This window comes from Phoenix dactylifera, chromosome 11 (genome assembly GCF_051530095.1).
Source record: "Phoenix dactylifera cultivar Ajwa chromosome 11, Ajwa_hap1_PhDact_Kaust_v1.1, whole genome shotgun sequence".
Taxonomy (NCBI): domain Eukaryota; kingdom Viridiplantae; phylum Streptophyta; class Magnoliopsida; order Arecales; family Arecaceae; genus Phoenix; species Phoenix dactylifera.
In genome coordinates, this window is record NC_143200.1 from 3,287,501 (window position 1) to 3,304,610 (window position 17,110).

Sequence of the window (17,110 nt, forward strand, 5' to 3'; positions counted from 1 at the left end):
GATAATGTACAGATATCTTGGTTAAGATTTATCTTCTATTGGTGGTGTTATTACTAATCTTCTTGTTTGCGCAGATTTGATAAATCAACTAAAAAGGGTGTGTTGAATGGCTATTTCCTGTGGTTAGTACTTGGCTATGCATTTGGTGGGTCTTCTTTTTCCTTTATTCTGGTTTTGTTACTTTTCTTATTCTTGGAAGATTTTTTTTTCTAGCATTTATGATCGAATTTATTACTTCTACTTTTTAAAATGTTGGTATGGGTTGTAACCATGTGTCTATTTTTAATTATAACTCTATAAAGCTTAATGGCATGTTCTTCACAGATTCATCATGAAAAGCTTGCTTGGTTTATTGAAGTTTGTGGTGTTTTGGATGATTTCATCATGATTCAAGTACATTTTTGTGGATAGAGCTAAAGGTTAACTTAGCATAATAGATATTGAGAACCTATGATCAGAACATAGGCTTGTTTGTTGGAGACCATGGATAAGATGCAGAAAGGAAAATTAGGGCTGCATTTTATTAGGGAATAAGAAGAAATAAAGGACCTGTAAACCACCGAACACTCCTTGAGCACTGGGTTAAATCACCTTTCCAAAAGGGAAATTTGGTATCTCTGAAAAGTTGGTACATATAAATGCTTCACTCTTGTCTTCCTAATCCATTTAGTCTACTTAATTCAAAAAGAACCTACTCCCATTAAAGGGTGGAATAGTTTAACACCATTTTTTTTCTCCAAGTTATTCCATTTAACCCAGGTAATCAGAATTTTTGATTCTTGAACCAAATGCTGCCTAAGAATTTTTGCTGAATGAGAAGAAACAAAAGAAGAGGATTGAAAAAAGAAGGGAAGAAGCATAAAGTTTGCTTCTCAAGGCTGTCTTTTCTTTGTTTGCATGATGTCCCAGACTGTGCCTTCTATCATGTTGAATAACCAAAATGCCCTCAGGGCACCTGTCAAGCCTGATGCCATCGGCATGGTTTATAGGCTGCTCACAAGGCATCTAAAATCTTTTGTTAAAGCTCAGATACATTTATAACAAGTCAACCGTGTAGATGTACAAATCATCTCATTGAACCTCTAGAGATAAGACCTTTTTTGAAGCTTGAAAGAGCATGTAGCTAAGTCACATCTCAGATACATTTACACTTTTTTTTTGGATACAATAGCAGTCCAGCTTAATGGTTATTGTTGCTTATAAAAACATTGGATCATTTCCTAAATGCCTTTAATATGGAAGGGCCTAAAGTAATCGAATCTAGTTCATATTGGTCATGTTGAAACTACATGCACAATTACAAATTTGCCTGGAAGCAATGCTTTAAGTCTCAGTACTGGACTGTGCGCTGGTAACTTACCACTACAGGTTGTTCAGGTATTATACACTCCTGTGAGGACATACGATATGCTATTGGAGTCAGAACAGTACCTGTACCATGTGTTTGTATGGGTGCGTATCTAACCCTTGTACCATATTGGGTGAGAATGGTGCAATCTGCGCTGGCCAGTACAAGTTTTCACTTTAAAACCTTGCATGAAAGTTTACATAATCTTGCTCCTACCACATTTCCCTTGATGTTTTTGTGGACTTGGAAGTTGATGTTTTCTGCTTTAGACTTAACAGAAAACTAATGTGATTGAATATTCTTACTGTTTTTGTTCATCTTATTAGATACTCTGGTCAATTTATATTCATCCTTAAAAGGCCTAACAGATGTTTTATTACTTTAAAAGCTGTCTCTTGTGTGAATAAATTCAGCTAAAATATGGAGTACAACTTTAACTGATCGACACTCTACTGAATTCTAAAACATAGCATTGATGGGAAGGAGGTGCATCAGTGGGACCTCTGTCTTTTATTTGTTTATGTTGTCCAAAAGAAGAGAACCAAATAATAGGAAATGCATGAGATTGCAACTTTTTTTTTTTGTTGTTGTTGTACAAAAGCAGAGAACAAAATAGGAAATGCTTGAGTCCACCTGGTCACCTGTAACAAGCATTTTGTCCTAAGAAATGTCTCCCTGTTTTGCAGGCTTATCCTTGACATATCTTGGCTTATACCTAATGAATGGACATGGACAGCCTGCCCTGCTCTACTTGGTTCCCTGTACCTTAGGTAATGAACGGAATCTACTTGTTCTGGTTGTGAATATTTAAATCCTCCATTGATCTATTATGATGTCGTTCATGAATGATATCCATTTCTGGGGTTAAATTATCAGGTGTTGCTGTTATTTTGGGTGGGATAAGAGGAGAACTAAATGATCTTTGGAACTTAAGAGAGAAACATTCTGATACCAGTCCTGCTGGAGATGTTTAAGCACTACTCTGCTGAATCTCATGACAGATGTCCATCAAGCTTCATCAACATACTGATGCCATCATCTCAGCAGAAACTGCTGGAGAACTGCACTCCTTGCTACAGATTATTAGATCTGACAGAGACGAGAAAGAGTCAGGAAGCTTGTTGCTCAAAAGATGTAGCAAAGTTTGGGAACAACTTCTCCATCCTTGATAACAAGCTAATCATCATCCAATTGCTTCATCTCTTTTTTGCCATCACATGTGATGTGGTTTTAATCTTGTAATTTCACAATCGGATTGGCATTTGTGATGTTCATGTAGACAATTTGTACCATCATTGTATTTATAATATCCATCAGGTAACTTGTTGAAAGATCTTTTGTTTCTTTTTTCTACCTGGGCGCTTTCTCATCAGTTCTGCTCCTCTAATAAAAATCAATACTTCCATTTCTGACAGTCAACTGTACCTCCCCATCTCCTGAAGAACAAATTGGTCTTCAGGACTGTCAAGATGAATACCTCTTCTTCTCTTGCACTGGCAGACCATCACAATTCGATGAAGGTTTCAAATAATGCCCTCCATTGTTTCTTATTGCTTGTTGTTGCTCGAGTTACTTAACAATATCTTTTATAAACTCGTTGCCATAGTCAAGATGATTATATAATAAGATCGTACAACTTTATTGAGAATTAACTCGCTCACATGACAATCATAAGTGTTTTAAAGGATTACACATGCTATAAGATACCAAGAACATATATGGAAACACAGGACTTATTCCCACGCTACAAGATACCCAGAGCAGATATGCAAATCTGCGATGTCCTAGATAGGTAGGTGTAGGTGAACCTATATGAAATAAGTGACCATTGCTTTCTTCTCAGAAGGCAATGGGCTCGACTAGCAATGATGTGATATGATCTTTCATTGTATCCAAAGCGTGCGTGTATGAATCATACTTCCTGTATATGGTTTCCATCATTCGTGTGAAGTTGATGATCCGCAAGATCAAAGACGTTGGCATGGCAGCCATATTAAGACACTCCTGGTTCAGAATTTTCCATTCATCTTCGATCATCCCTAGTAGCTTCTCACATGCCTCCTGCACTGAAGTGCCATGCTCTTTAACGTAGCACTGGACAGCCGATGAGACATGCTTCCTCTCTTGTTCAAACTACATGATTTAGAAAAGAACGTATAACTAAAACAATTATACAAAACAACCTCGAAAATGGCTTAGGTAAAACATTATTACCTCATGGGATACAACATCATCCAGGAGCCGGCAGATCATGGATATAGCCTTTATGATTCTTGGGAAGCTTGTAACCCAATCGAATGCCTCCTTCGTTGCTTCTTCTCCCATGCCAACAAAAGAAGCACATGATAGTACAGGACAGGCAGAGGAGATCAGTGAAACATTCAGATATTCTTTAAGAGGTGGCTCGTAACCTTCATCCCTCCATTTGGCTTCTTCAAAATAAGCCCTCGATAATTTTTTGAGCTGCATCAGATTCAAATCTCAACAAAACTATGCAAATCCTACCATGTTCTCTGAGTCCAAACAGTAATAATACTCTTTCCAAGAATGACATAAAAAATGAAATAGCTAACGTTGATGGTGATTTAGTAGATATATATTTAGAAAAGGAAGATTAATAGTTGACTCAGATTCGAGATTCATGCTATCATGAGTTGTTTGTTTTTTTTGACAAAAATTATTCAAAAAAAAAAGAGCTTGATGATATGATAAGGTAGAAATCGTACTGATTCTTTAAGATAGTCCACTCTATAGGAGTTTCCCTCCTCTGCGAGCTCGTCCTCAAATTCCTTGACTGTGTTATATAGATTAAGGAAATGGAGTTTAAAGACCTCCTCTAGCTGATCCGCTGCCTCTATGTCCCACCTGCATGCGGGTACATCTACTGTAGTTAGCTTTTATGTCATATACTATGTTTATTGTCTATCCAACTTCCAAATGTTTCTTTTGAAAAAACAAAACAACAAAAAAACAAAAATTCAAGTGCTGATACGAGATGCTCAAACCTTTGGATTACTTTAGTATATGTCTGGAGTTCCTCTACCGTTCCATAATTATCATAGATATCATCCATGATTGAGAGTAAAGCGATCACCTTTGTCATATAAATTCGAGCTCGAGAATAATGAGGCTCAAAATATACCCCAAGAATCCAAAAATAACACTCGACTACTCTGTCCCTGCTGAAGGTTAGCTTTTTCGCAAGGCCAAGTGCTTTCCACCACCTATATGAGATGCACAAGGTGTGCCAAATTTATTTTAAATAAAAATGCAACCTCAATAAAATCAAAGTGCCACAAAAATGCATCATGTACGATTGATGTAGGGAGGAAATACTTAAGTTGGTACAATATTACAAACAAGTAACATGGTAAAGACTTAAGAGACTTCATCAAAAATAGATAAATGAATGAATGAATCTAATCAGCAATCTGATGTTCGTAACTTGACAGATGGAAACTTACATGGAGATGCTCCTGACTTCTTCTCTATGAATTGATTGCAGCATATGAAAATCCAACTTTGCGAGCTCCAGTACCTCATTAATTCGTCTCTCATCTTCTTGGTAAATGGAGATATAATTCTTTGCCTCTAACCTCCCCATTCTCCTATGTAAAGGCATCTCAAGGGCATCTAATACTCGTGTTGCAAGAGGTGTTCTCATCTGCCTTTCCATGGACTTGAGATGGACTTTTGCAAAATTAAGTGCTTCATCCAATATATCATCTTCTAGGGTGCCAAGATAAGCAGCTTCATATAGGCTTAACAAACCCTTCACATCATTTCTTAAGGTAGCATTGAAACTCCCTTCAACTTCTTTGAACTTGATAAAAATATCTACATAAAGTTTGTGCATCTTATGTGAGTAAACATAAAAGAAGAACAACAACAATAACTGAAAATTGCTTACTCGTGGATATGTTATAGCCATGCTGTCTCAAGAGTCGAAAGCGGAGGGCAACAGCATGCAAATCTTCACCCTCAATATGGGCATGATATATTTGGCTTAGTATCTCATCTATCTCCTTTTCAAAGTGATATGCCACTCCCAGGCGTTGAAGTGCATCAATTAATTCCATCTCTTGCAAGTGATCATTAGCATTTTTTAGCAAGTTCTTTACTTCCTCTTTTAGCTCTCCTATCCTCTTTCCAATACATGCCTCTGATTTCTGCAAATATACACTCAGTATTATGAAGAGATAAATAACGTTACAGCATTGATCTTGGAAAGTGCACATTGGTCATTGATAGATAGTTTCTCTGTGTAAATTGGTCTCTGTCCTTCCACATGCAGCCTCTGTTAGTAGGTTTTGTTTCTAATTCAAAATTATTCATTCAAACAAAGCTGCAATTTTCTAAGGAAAATAAAAATATATTAAGTATATATATATATATATATATATATATATATATATATATATATTAGCTTTCTTGAGAAATTTTAGAGTTTACACTCTTGCTCCCTCTCCAAGAGATGAGAGTAAATATAAACGGTTTAGGATCTTTGTATCACTTTTGAGAGTCCAGATAAAATTACAAAAAAAAAAAAAGAATATAATTAATTGACTGTCAGATCCTTGAGAGAGTCCCAAATCCTGATCAATAATAGAATATGAAATATCATCTCATGTGATTGCATGCGAGATGATTAGAACTCTGGGTGATGGTGGATCACCCAGAGTTCACTTTATATATTGCATACTAGAAGTTTTAAATTAGGCAAGATAGCACATATTTAGCTTACATGAAAATTGCATGAAAATTTTTAAATAGCTACGCAGATTCCAACACATATTCAGCTTACATATTTGGTGGCACGTTTGATTTTAATTGGGCTTATCCAAGCCCTACGGCACCTTACCTCTGAAGAGAGAAATCTGACTCATTACAGTGGCACTCCTACGTACCTTTGTTGGCGACTCTCATAGATGCTGATATAATAAATCACACAACCATGTATCTTTAATTTAAAATTTATACGAACGTCCAACAACTCCCTAGCATAGAAATTTGCACCAATTGAGAAAACATCAACACGACGAGGTTGAAAGAAAAACATTCTCCAGCATTTGTCTGTCTGTTACGAGGTTCAGAGGACAAACATCCTTGTGGAGGAGAAAGAGGTAACCTGAAGATTCGAGAGTAATGGATAATTTTCAATGAAGTAATCACCCCAAACAGTAGGGTGGTAGTTTGCAAGGCAGCGCATGGTTCCATCACCACTGCATGGCACTGAAGAATGCTGTGTAGATCCGTGGGCTTCCATCATGCTGCTCGCTGTATAGAATAGAACTAGTAAGTGAAGATCTTGGGTAAGGGCGGGGCACCAAGCAAGGGGTATATATACTAATTTATAGTGGCACATACCTATCGGCCATCTGTGAGGACCCGTGCGGGCGTGTGTTTAGTCCCACATTGGTTATTCGCTGGGTAGATCTTGGGTACTTATACAGGATCAAGGAACCCAAATAATACCTTCCGGCTAGCCATTTTGGGTGAGGTCCTGGGTTGTTACACCATCACTCTCTGGAGAACTGTTGGTTGGTGGAAAATGGAAGACAAGATACGAGAAGTCCTCACCCACCTCAAACGCTGCCCGGGTGAGGCAATCACTTTCTATGACCGCCCTATGTTGAATTTTCGAGCCATATAGAGCCTTTGTGAGAGACTCTTGACAGATACCTTTTGCAAGTTAGTGTACCTGTAAGATTAGCAAATGAGACATGTCAAACTATAAGCATCCAAAGATTTGGGTAGATTATTGAATAAATTTATATTCGGACCATGCATGCACGAAATTTTTAAAATAGATTCCCAAATCACACGGATCCCAACCACAAATTCAACCTGATGGGGGGCAAAATGGATCGTCCTGCTCACTACAATAGGGCCACCCGATTTTAGCCAAATAAACCCCAACACCGGTTGAGCCGGACCTCGACCCCGTTAAGAGTCAATCCGAACTCGAACTTCGTCGAGGGCTCAGCCGACCTTAGATAGGTCTCTCTGCTGCTACAACCTGCGTCGACCTTCTTTGATGCTCATAGCTAGGCACCCCCCGTGGGACAAAGCCGTGAGGGAGAAATTGCCGTGCACGAGCCGCGCACGATGTTAAGCACGTGCGTGCTCCCCCAAAGCGGACAGTACCTTGCTCTCCGGTGAGCTACTCCAGCACTCTCCATAGACAATGCGCCCTGGCTGAGCCCCACCATTTATAAGAACGGATAGCGCTGTGTGCCTCAAGCAGGCCCTAGCTACGCGCCATCTGGCTTGAAGCTATTTTCTCTCATGATGAGAACATGCCATACCTCCGCCATTTGGGCACCTCCACAGAGATTATAAATGGCCCCACCAAAAAACTTTTGATCTATTTGAGATCCACTTTAACTTGATCGTCGGAGGGCCCTACCGGAACCACCGGTGAGCCTTTGTATAGATACACGATCGCGCGGGAGGTGGCTCGCCTTCTTCCTCGACATTCCAGCGGCTCTCTCAACTCCTCCGGCGTGGTCACCCTCGGGCCAAATTTGAATCACAACATTTGGTGCTAGAGGGAGGGCCTGAGTCGTGATCATGAGGTTGGAAAGTCACGGAGCTCTAAATGCATCGAGTAGCTGGGTACCAACGCCCGGCAACTTGCTCCAAAGCCCACTCCCTGTAGCACTTACGCCAGCAGACCGAACTCCTCAAGTCCAGCCAGGGAAGTTTGGTCTGCTAGTCCCACAAGTCCAAATACTCACCACGATTGTTCAAAACCTCTAGTTGGTAGGAACTCCATCCATCGCCAAGCTCGACAAGAAAGTCGAAGAATTGGGGCGACAAATTTAGATGCTCTAGGATCAGGTTGCGGAATGCCGCGAGGAGCGTAGTCGATCAAGGAGCAGATCCTCACGGCGTGGGAGAGGACCTCCTTGACCTGGGAGTGAGGTCCGTCCGATATCGCCCCTCCAGAGGCTCGAAAAATATGTTTTCCTTCAAAGGTTTGGGAGGTACACTCCCCTCACATCCATCCGGTCGGAGATCCTCATGAAAATTCAGAGTTGTGGCTACCTCCAACCACCACCAAGGATGCGACGATCAGGGATGCAAGAGCGCTCGGACAAGTACTGTCGCTTTTATAAAGATCACGGTTATGACTTGGAGAACTGCCACTAGCTCCATGATAGGATCGAGGCGCTTGTCCGCCGAGGACGGCTGGGCCAATTTGTTCGTGGTCAGGCCGATGGAAGGGCACCCGAGGGGCAGAGCTCGAGGCCACGCAATGCGCAGAGCAGCCATCGTCCCATCGTGCACATCATTGACGTCGTAGCTGTGCATCCCATATGCTAGTGGCTTCATGACCTCGGGGGCAGCGGAAAGGCCTCATCTCCACCAATCCGGCCTGATAACCCGGAATTTAAGCTATGACCCCCGGACAGGACTTTACCCCTCCAGGTTAGGATTTTTAAAACCCCAGAACATGAAAATCAATAAAGTGGTCCTCTGGGATTTCTCTAAAAGTGTCTCTGAAATGTCTTAATGAGCTCGATATGCCTCGGTAGTCTCTGCGACACGAGTTACATAACTACAAAGTCATCCCTGGAGCTCGGCTCGGGACACCCTGCAGCGTCACTTGAGAGCCAAGGATCTCTGTGACTACAGGATCAAAATCTACAAAGTCGTCCCTGGAGCTCGGCTCGGGGCGCCCTATAGCGTCGCTTGAGAGCCAAAGCGCCCCGTGACTATAGGATCAAAATCTACAAAGTCGTCCCTGAAGCTCAGCTCGGGGCGCCCTGCAGCATCGCTTGAGAGCCAAGGCGCTCCGCAACTGCAAGATCTAAATCTACAAAGTGCTCCGCAGCTGCAGGATCAAAATCTACAAAGTTGTCTGAGGAGCTCGGCTCGGAATGCCCTGCGGCGTCAACGGGGAGCCGTTGAAGAGCTCCCTCAACCGCAATATTCTACAAGTACGCCCCCGATATGAGTGGAGGGCGCCCTGCGGCGTCAAAGGAGAGCCGTTGAAGAGCTCTTCCAATCACAGTATTCTACAAGTACGCCCCCAATCTGAGTGGGGGGCGCCCTGCGGCGTCAACGGGGAGCTGCTGAAGAGCTCCTCCGATCGCAGTATTCTACAAGTACGCCTTCGATCTGAATGGGAGGCACCCTACGGAGTCAACGGGGAGCCGCTAAAGAACTCCTCCGACCGCAGTATTCTATAAGTACGCCCCCGATCTGAGTAGTGGGCGCTCTGCGGCGTCAACGGGAGCCGGTGAAGAGCTCCCCCGACCATAGTATTCTACAAGTACATCCCCAACCTAAGTGGGGGGCGCCCTGCGGGGTCAACGGAAAGCTGTTGAAGAGCTCTTCCAACCGCAGTATTCTATAAGTACGTCTCCGATCTGAGTAGGGGGCACCCTGCAGCGTCAAAGGGGAGCTGCTGAAGAGCTCCTCCGACCGTAGTATTCTACAAGTATGCCTCCGATCTGAGTGGGGGGCGCCCTATGGCGTCAACGAAGAGCCGTTGAAGGGCTCTCCTAATCGTAGTATTCTACAAGTACGCTTCCGATCTGAGTGGGGGGCACCCTACAGCGTCAACGAAAAGCCGCTGAAGAGCTCCCCCAACCGCAGTATTTTACAAGTACGCCCCCGACCTAAATGGGGGAATGCCCTGCGGCGTCAACGGGGAGCCGCTGAAGAGCTCCCCTGACCGTATTATTCTACAAGTATGCCTCCAATCTAAGTGGGGAGGCGCCTTGCATGTATCTACAATGACGTCCCTCGAGCTGGGCTCGGAGCGCCCTACGTTGTGTCGATCGCGAGCCAAAGAACTTTCATGACCGCAGGTATCTACAATAACGACCCTTAAGCTGAGCTCGGGGAGCCCTGCAAAGCCAAGCAAGGGCCCAAGAAGCTTCGCCGACCGACTGCCGGGTATCCTTCAACACGCCCCAACCTGAATTCGAGGCACCCGACGTCATATTGGTCGCGAGCCAAAAGAACCTCCCCATGGCTGCTTCCACGTCGAGTGACGTATTATCCGAGTTCGGCCTAGAAAGTTCGGCAAGCTTAAGTGAAGTTCGGGACTTACTAGCTAAGCATAAAGCCTCAGGCAAAGTAAGTTCAAAACACCATGCCAGATTTCAAGGTAGTAAAGAAAATCCACTTCATTCATGTTGAAGGTCAGGGGCCGATTACAAAAATGACCAATCCTAAGGTCGGGCTAAATACAAAAAGGCCTAAGTAGCCTATTTAGCCAAAGCAAAAAAGGGAAAAGAAAACTTGAAAAGAACAATCAGCTTGAACAAACTTCCGACCCGGATGTAGCAATAACTTCTGCGGCATCCCGAACAGTCACCCCCTCCGTCAGCTCGCACGACTCGACGAAACCGCTCGCCCCAGACATCATCCACCCCAGCATCTGTGGGCGTAAACAAAGCGCATTTTGCATCGAAAGCCCTTCGTGGCACCAGTGAGGAGGTTCTTCGACCTCTCCTCAGACCGAGCTCCATCCAACACAACCACCTCGTTGTGTCGAACCGTCGGGGTCCAATTGCTGAAGACCATCTCTGCAATTCTTCGTAGCAAATATGGCAGCCAGGAAAGGAGATGAAGGTAAGAGAAGTTGGTTGAAGGCTCCAAGATCCCTTCCCCCAAGGTCTTATATAGCCTACCTCGACGACTCAGATTAGGTTAACCAAATGCCTAAATAGCTGGATCTTGTCACGTGGCATGCCCAAAGGCTCCCTTGGCAGATCTTCCCAGGTCGTAACATTAAATGACTGAAATGGTTATGAGAGCCATTTCGGAGAATGGGCCATTGATGGCTACCCAGTGACATGGCAGCTTCATCTGCTTAGGATCGGTTTGCAGGACTCGGGCTGGTGCTTACCATCGAGCTCATTTTTATTCTCGGGCGGGTGCTTACCTCCGAGCTGGATTCTATTCTCGGGCTGGTGCTTACCCTCGAGCTGGATTCTATTCTCAGGCTAGTGCTTACCCCCGAGCTCATTTCTATTCTCGGACGGGTGTTTACCCCCGAGCTCATTTCTATTCTCGGACGGGTGCTTACCCCCGAGCTAGATTTTATTCTCGGGCTGGTGCTTAGCCTTGAGCTCATTTCTATTCTTGGACGGGTGCTTACCCCGAGCTGGATTCTATTCTCGGGCTGGTGCTTACCCCCGAGCTTATTTCTATTCTCGGGCGGGTGCTTACCCCTGAGCTAGATTCTATTTTCAGGCTAGTGCTTACCTCCGAGCTCATTTCTATTCTCGGGCCGGTGCTTACCCCCAGGCTGGATTCTATTCTCGGGTTGGTGCTTACCCCTAAGCTCACTTCTATTCTCGAGCAGGTGCTTACCCTTGAACCGGATTCTACCCTCAAGTTGGTCTCCTTTATTCTCCGACACCGCTCCTCAAGGTGCCTTATGGAATCAAATGAAGAGCTACGAGCTCATTCGACTGTAGGGACGTCTCTAAAGTCGGAAATGAGAACTTAATGCCAATTACCAAGGGAAACGAGTTTAAACATTTTATTAGACCTCGAAAAATAAAGCACCGGAGAAACGTGCACTTCATTAATGTTAAAAAGGGCAAGGGCCGAGTAAAAAGGAACCGACCTTGAGGTCGGGTTGAATACAGAAGGCCCGAATGGTTGACTTTACAAAAAGAAAAATAAAAGGCTAGCCTAGTCAACTTGAACGACCTCGGCCCCGACCTCAGCCCCAGCCTCAGGCTCAGCCCCGGTTTCCATGCCAGCCTCGGGAACGGCTTTTGGCTCCATCCCGGTGGCGACTTCGGGGATGATCTTCAGCCTAACTTCAGTCATGGCCTCTGCAGTGCCCTATCCACTTCGGCGGCTTTGCCCAAATTCGGCTAAAGGCAGCTGAGATCGACTCTAGGGCAGAGCCGTTGGGCTTGACCGCGGCAGTTCTTAGAGCCCTGGATCATAGCACTGGTAGTCCCCTCCGCCAGCTCGTCAAGGTACTCCTTCGACTGGCGGAACTTCTTAACAGCCTCGCAGGTAAGTCGTGTGGCCTCCAGCCTCAAGGCCTCAGCTTCGTCCCATTGGCCATCTAGAGTAGCTTCGAGCTTGGAGATACGACCTTCAGTGGACGAGCAAGCCCGGGAGTGCTCGGCCTCCATATCTTGGATCCAGGCGAGCCTGTCCTTAATCAGGACTTCGGCCGCCCGTACTTTCTTTCTGGCCCTTCGATGCCACTACTCGGCAACCGCAGCCCTCTCCTCAGCCTCGCGCCGCTGTTGCTCGACAACCGTCGCCCGTTCCTCGGCCTCTTGTTTCCGCTGTGCAGCAGATATCGCGCGAGCCTCAGCCTCCTATTTCCGAAGCACGGCGTGCTCCATCCTCGGCCGGAGTACCCTCATCTCCCACCGGTAGGCCAGCATGCCAGACACTAGCATGTCGACTACGTGGAGGAACTGGCACAAAAGATAAAATGTTAGCCGAGGCCGAGCACTTAAGGAACAGGAGGGTTGCGTCACTCACCATGACGCTGGTTGAATAAGCATGGCGGGCGAAGTCATCAAGGTCCTCTTCCTCCATCAGAGCTAGATTGTGCGGGAGCATGATACTGCGCACGAGCTCCCGAGCAACGTTGCCAGACTCAAGGGTCACGTCGTCCTCAAATACATGACACTAAGGTCGGAATCACCTCCACTCGGGCTCGGAAGGAGCGGAGTCGGCCCCAGCCGAGGTCAGAGCCTCAGGAGGAGCCGGGGCCCTGAAAGGAGTCGCGGCTCCAGTGGAAGTCGAGGCCTTGGACGAAGTCGGGATCTCGAGCCTGCTCCCCGGCTCGGGACCTGATTTGTGCAGATAGGCGGCCTCGTGAACCTCCTGAGTTCGGTTGACAGACACGGCCGCCACTTGTTCAAAAGAACCCCTTTTCGTTACCGATGGGGGCACCTCAACCTCCACTTAAGGAACCCGATTGGATCCAGCTCGAGCAGGGACGGCACCCTCGATTAGAGCAAGCTCGCCCTGCTCAACCTCGGAGCCAGAGGCAGTTCTGGCTTTCTTCGGCTTGCTCTCAAATTGAGCTCCGTCCGAGGCGGCCACCCTCTTCTTGTATCTGGCCATCAATGTCTCGGTGCTGAAGATCATTCCTGCAATGTCTGGCAATAAAAGGCCTTGTTAGAATCCAAAATAAAAAGAAAAAAAAAAGAGAAAGAGGAGCAGCTGCGCTACTCTTACCCTCGTGGTGAGCCGGGCTTAGGCTAACATTGACTAAGGCCTCCTTGCTGAGCAGGTCGGGAAGTCGTGGAGTCATTTCCATCCCGAGCAAACTATCTAGAATGCTCTGCTCGGACTGAGATAACTGGGGGAGCTTGTTATTCATCGAGGCCAATGGAAAGCTCTAGGTCGGGTTAAACCCCCATGACCACTTAGAGAAAACAAAAAAGAATTTATCCTTCCACCCATGAATGGAGGAAGGAATGCCCCGAAGGAGCTTGCGGCCTCCTCTGAAGGAGAAGTACCACCATCCTTTGTCTGCGGGATTGCCTTTTAATATGAAGCAACTCCAAAAGATGCTCATTAGGGGGGACAGACCATATGCGAGGCAGAGAGCGAGGAAGCTAATTATCATTCTCCATGAGTTCGGGGCAAGCTGTGCGAGCACGAGATGGTAAGCCGTCAAAAGCTCGTGTACAAACCCGTGCAGAGAAAACTTCAGCCCTGCTCGGAACGTCTCTACATACACCTCGATCCAACCTCTAGACGGGTTGGTGATTCATCCCCTGAGGTTCGGGAGCTCGAGGATGAACTCGAGAGGAAAGAAGAACCGGATCCGAACCGAGCCCAGATCCTCGTCACTCATGAGCGAGCCGGTCCCATACAGACCTTAGCCCACCTCGAGCTCAGCCTCCTCCACATTGGAAGAAGCCTAGGCTCGAGATGAACCTGCACCGAGCATCAGAGCCCTCGTAGGTGAACTCATTGCCTTGGTCACAAAATTATAAAAAAGGAAGAAGACAAGAAACTCTCCGAGCGACCGAGAAAGGGATAAAACATCTACCCAAAAGTTTGCCAAAGAAGATGACCGGGGAAAGGAAGAATGATCGCCGGGGATCGAAAACAAAGCTCGACGCGAAGGTCACTGGGAAGCTCCAAAAACACCCAAGGAGAAGCTCGAACACTATGACGATGGAGGCCAGGAAGAAAAGAAGTAGGGGCAAAAAGGATTAAATAACGACCCTAGGGTCCCCTTTAGGCCTTATATAGCCCACTACGACGGCTCTGATCGGCCAACCTAAACGATCAAGCAGGCCAAATCCCGCCACATATTAGGCCCAGAAGCAACCTCAACAAATCTTCCCAGATCGCGGCACTAAAAGCTGCCATTATGGGGGGCGCTTCAGGGAACGGAACAATAATAACTGCCCTCTCAGTCGAGGTGCCTCGAAGGACGGGGTTCTAATGATTGGGCCCTTCGCATTCCATCCAGCAATGCCTCGGAAAGGAGCACGCATGTGGAACATTAAAAAGCTCCCATGATTGTTTCTGCTTGAAGCGACGTGGCATCCTATGCCACCCAAGCCCGGCTCAAAAAGCCCGACCCAAAGCTATTGGCTGCAACGACACATAAAGTGTTCCCGGCTCGGTACGTGCACCTTCGTAAATGCTTAACCTCATCACAGGCCGACCAACAATCCAGCTACTTTTTTCGTCCAAGCCAAAAAGCAACTCGACCTCGGAAGTCGGGGGATAAATGATGGGGGGCAAAATGGATCGCCTGCTCACTACAATAGGGCCACCCGATTTTAACCAAATAAACCCCAACATTGGTTGAGCCGGGCCTCGACCCGCTAAGAGTCAATTTGAGCTCAAACTTCGTCGAGGGCTCAGCCGACCTTAGACAGGTCTCTCCGTTGCTACAACCTGCGTCGACCTTCTCCGATGCTCATAGCTAGGCGCCCCCCGTGGGACAAAGCCGTGAGGGGAAAATTGTTGTGCAAGAGTCGCGCATGATGTTAAGCATGTGCGTGCTCCCCCAAAGCGGATAATACCTTGCTCTCCAGTGAGCTGCTCTAGCACTCTCCATAGACAACGCGCCCTGGCCGAGCTCGGGGCGCCCCTATATTCACTGACACACCCGGACAGAGCTTGGGGTAACTTATCCAATAACACGCCCCGACCCTCGAGCTCGGGGCACTTTACCGAGCACACCTCAGAATCAGAAATACTAGACCGACCTTGGCACCAGACAAGCTGACCTAATCAAACACCTGATGTGACCTCACCGAGCTCAGTCTCGCCTACGGCCGCATCCTTGAGCCTGTCTACGCCCACATGGCCGTACATTGCAATGCCTCCGCGCCAAGCTCTGCTTGCCAACCAACAACAGTCAAGGACAACGCCATGCTGCTCCAACCACATCCTGCTGTGATTGCCAACGCCCCACCGTTTACAAGAACGGACAGTGTCATGTGCTTCAAGCAAACCCCAACTACGCGCCATCTGGCTTGAAGCCATTTCCTCTTATGATGAGAACAGGCCATACCTCTGCTATCTAGCCACCTCAATAGGGACTATAAATGGCCCCACCAGGTAACATCTAGGGGGGACTTTTGATCCATCTGAGATCCACTCTAACTTCATCGTCGAAGGGCCCTCACCGAAATCACCTGTGAGGCTTTGTGCAGGTACACAGTCGTACGGGAGGTGGCTCGCCTTCTTCTTCGACATACTGGTGGCTCCCTCAACTCCTCCGGCGTGGTCACCCTCGGGCCAAATTTGAACCACGATACAACCTATACATCTGATGGCACATTTGATTTTAATTAGATTTATCCAAGCCTGTTGACACGTTAGCTGTCAAGAGAGAAATCTCGGTGGCGCTCCTATTTTTGTTGGCCATCTCATAGATGTTGATACGATAAAACACACAACTATGTATCTTTAACTTAAAATTTATGTCGATATCTGTCAACTCCCTGGCACAGAAATTTGCATCAATTGAGAAGGCATCAATTCAAGGTTGAAAGAAAATCACTCTCCAATGTTTATCTGTTAAGAGGTTCAGGGGACAAACGTCTATATGGAGAAGAGAGAGGTAACGTGAAGATTCGAAGGTAATTGTTTTTTTTTTTTTTTGCTGAAACGGATGTATCATACAAAACAAGTATAGATACGGTCAAAAAAGTTGAAAAATAATAGATCTCGGAGCACACCAGGCTACTTTCTCTCCTCAATCCAAAGAGTGTCACCGGAGTGGTTGGCCACATATGAGGCCACCCAATCCGTTGCCCAGTTGGCCTCTCAGTACACATGCTTCGCGTAAAGACCATTCCATCACAGACCATAATCGATCGGGATATCTCTAAGCAGTGAGTGATGCCAATAACCGTTGCTGAATCTCCCTCCAGCATAACAGCTCTAGCCTGCAGAACCCGCCTGTTGCCCAAGGTGACAAGCCAAGAGGGGGGGTGAATTGGTTTCTTTTAAATTTAAACTATCTTACTCAAGTCAAATGGATGGTTAGTAAGCTAAAGCAAATCACAACACAAACAATACAAAGTATAGTGGTTCGGTGCTCTCCTTAGCACCTACGTCCACTCCCCAAGCGACCCCTTGGGAATTCACTATAATCTCGCGGATTACAGTTGGATTGTTTTCCGGGCTCACAATCCAAAAATCTTTGTTGGTTTTACGGGCTCACCAACGAACCTTTACACTTTGGTTTTCCGGGTTCACCAAAAACCTTTATTGGTTTTACGGGCTCACCAACGAACCTTTACAATTGGTTTTCCGGGTTCACCAATCAACCTA

At 46.1% G+C, this 17,110-nt stretch overlaps 2 protein-coding genes across 8 annotated transcripts in view; one reads left to right on the plus strand and one right to left on the minus strand.

The window, feature by feature from the left end:
- Positions 1–2,679, plus strand: part of LOC103715213 (signal peptide peptidase-like 2) — a 52,469-nt gene extending 49,790 nt beyond the window's left edge. For 3 of the 6 annotated variants that reach the window (XM_088706409.2, XM_008802773.5, XM_008802775.5), the window contains 3 exons: positions 75–145; positions 2,035–2,118; positions 2,225–2,679. In XM_088706409.2, coding sequence (XP_088562535.1) covers positions 75–145; positions 2,035–2,118; positions 2,225–2,322 — 253 coding nt within the window. In that variant the 3' untranslated portion in view covers positions 2,323–2,679. Of the gene's footprint in view, positions 1–74; positions 146–1,377; positions 1,453–2,034; positions 2,119–2,224 lie in introns of all 6 variants that reach the window. The other 3 variants (XM_089926330.1, XM_089926331.1, XM_089926332.1) reach the window with 2 other exon arrangements.
- A 284-nt stretch (positions 2,680–2,963) lies between these two features.
- LOC120111368 (alpha-humulene synthase-like) lies at positions 2,964–6,673 on the minus strand. 2 transcript variants are annotated; one of them, XM_088706424.2, is made up of 7 exons: positions 6,477–6,673; positions 5,259–5,517; positions 4,813–5,185; positions 4,354–4,572; positions 4,075–4,213; positions 3,563–3,811; positions 2,964–3,481 (listed from the first exon to the last, which is right to left on the minus strand). In XM_088706424.2, exons 1-7 carry the CDS (start codon positions 6,615–6,617, stop codon positions 3,188–3,190), a joined length of 1,674 nt encoding a protein of 557 aa, XP_088562550.2. In that variant the 5' UTR covers positions 6,618–6,673; the 3' UTR covers positions 2,964–3,187. The 2 variants fall into 2 exon arrangements, with proteins under 2 accessions (XP_088562550.2, XP_089782455.1); XM_089926329.1 differs by having other exon boundaries at positions 6,521–6,657.
- Positions 6,674–17,110: the final 10,437 nt, after the last annotated feature.

Coding starts and splice junctions, on each gene's coding strand:
- LOC120111368 (XM_088706424.2), bottom strand. CDS start 6,617: ATGATGGAAGCCCACGGATCTACACAGCATTCTTCAGTGCCATGCAGT. Junction 5,186..5,258: donor TGGCTATAACATATCCACGA/GTAAGCAATTTT, acceptor AACTTTATGTAG/ATATTTTTATCAAGTTCAAA. Junction 3,482..3,562: donor ATGATGTTGTATCCCATGAG/GTAATAATGTTT, acceptor TAAATCATGTAG/TTTGAACAAGAGAGGAAGCA.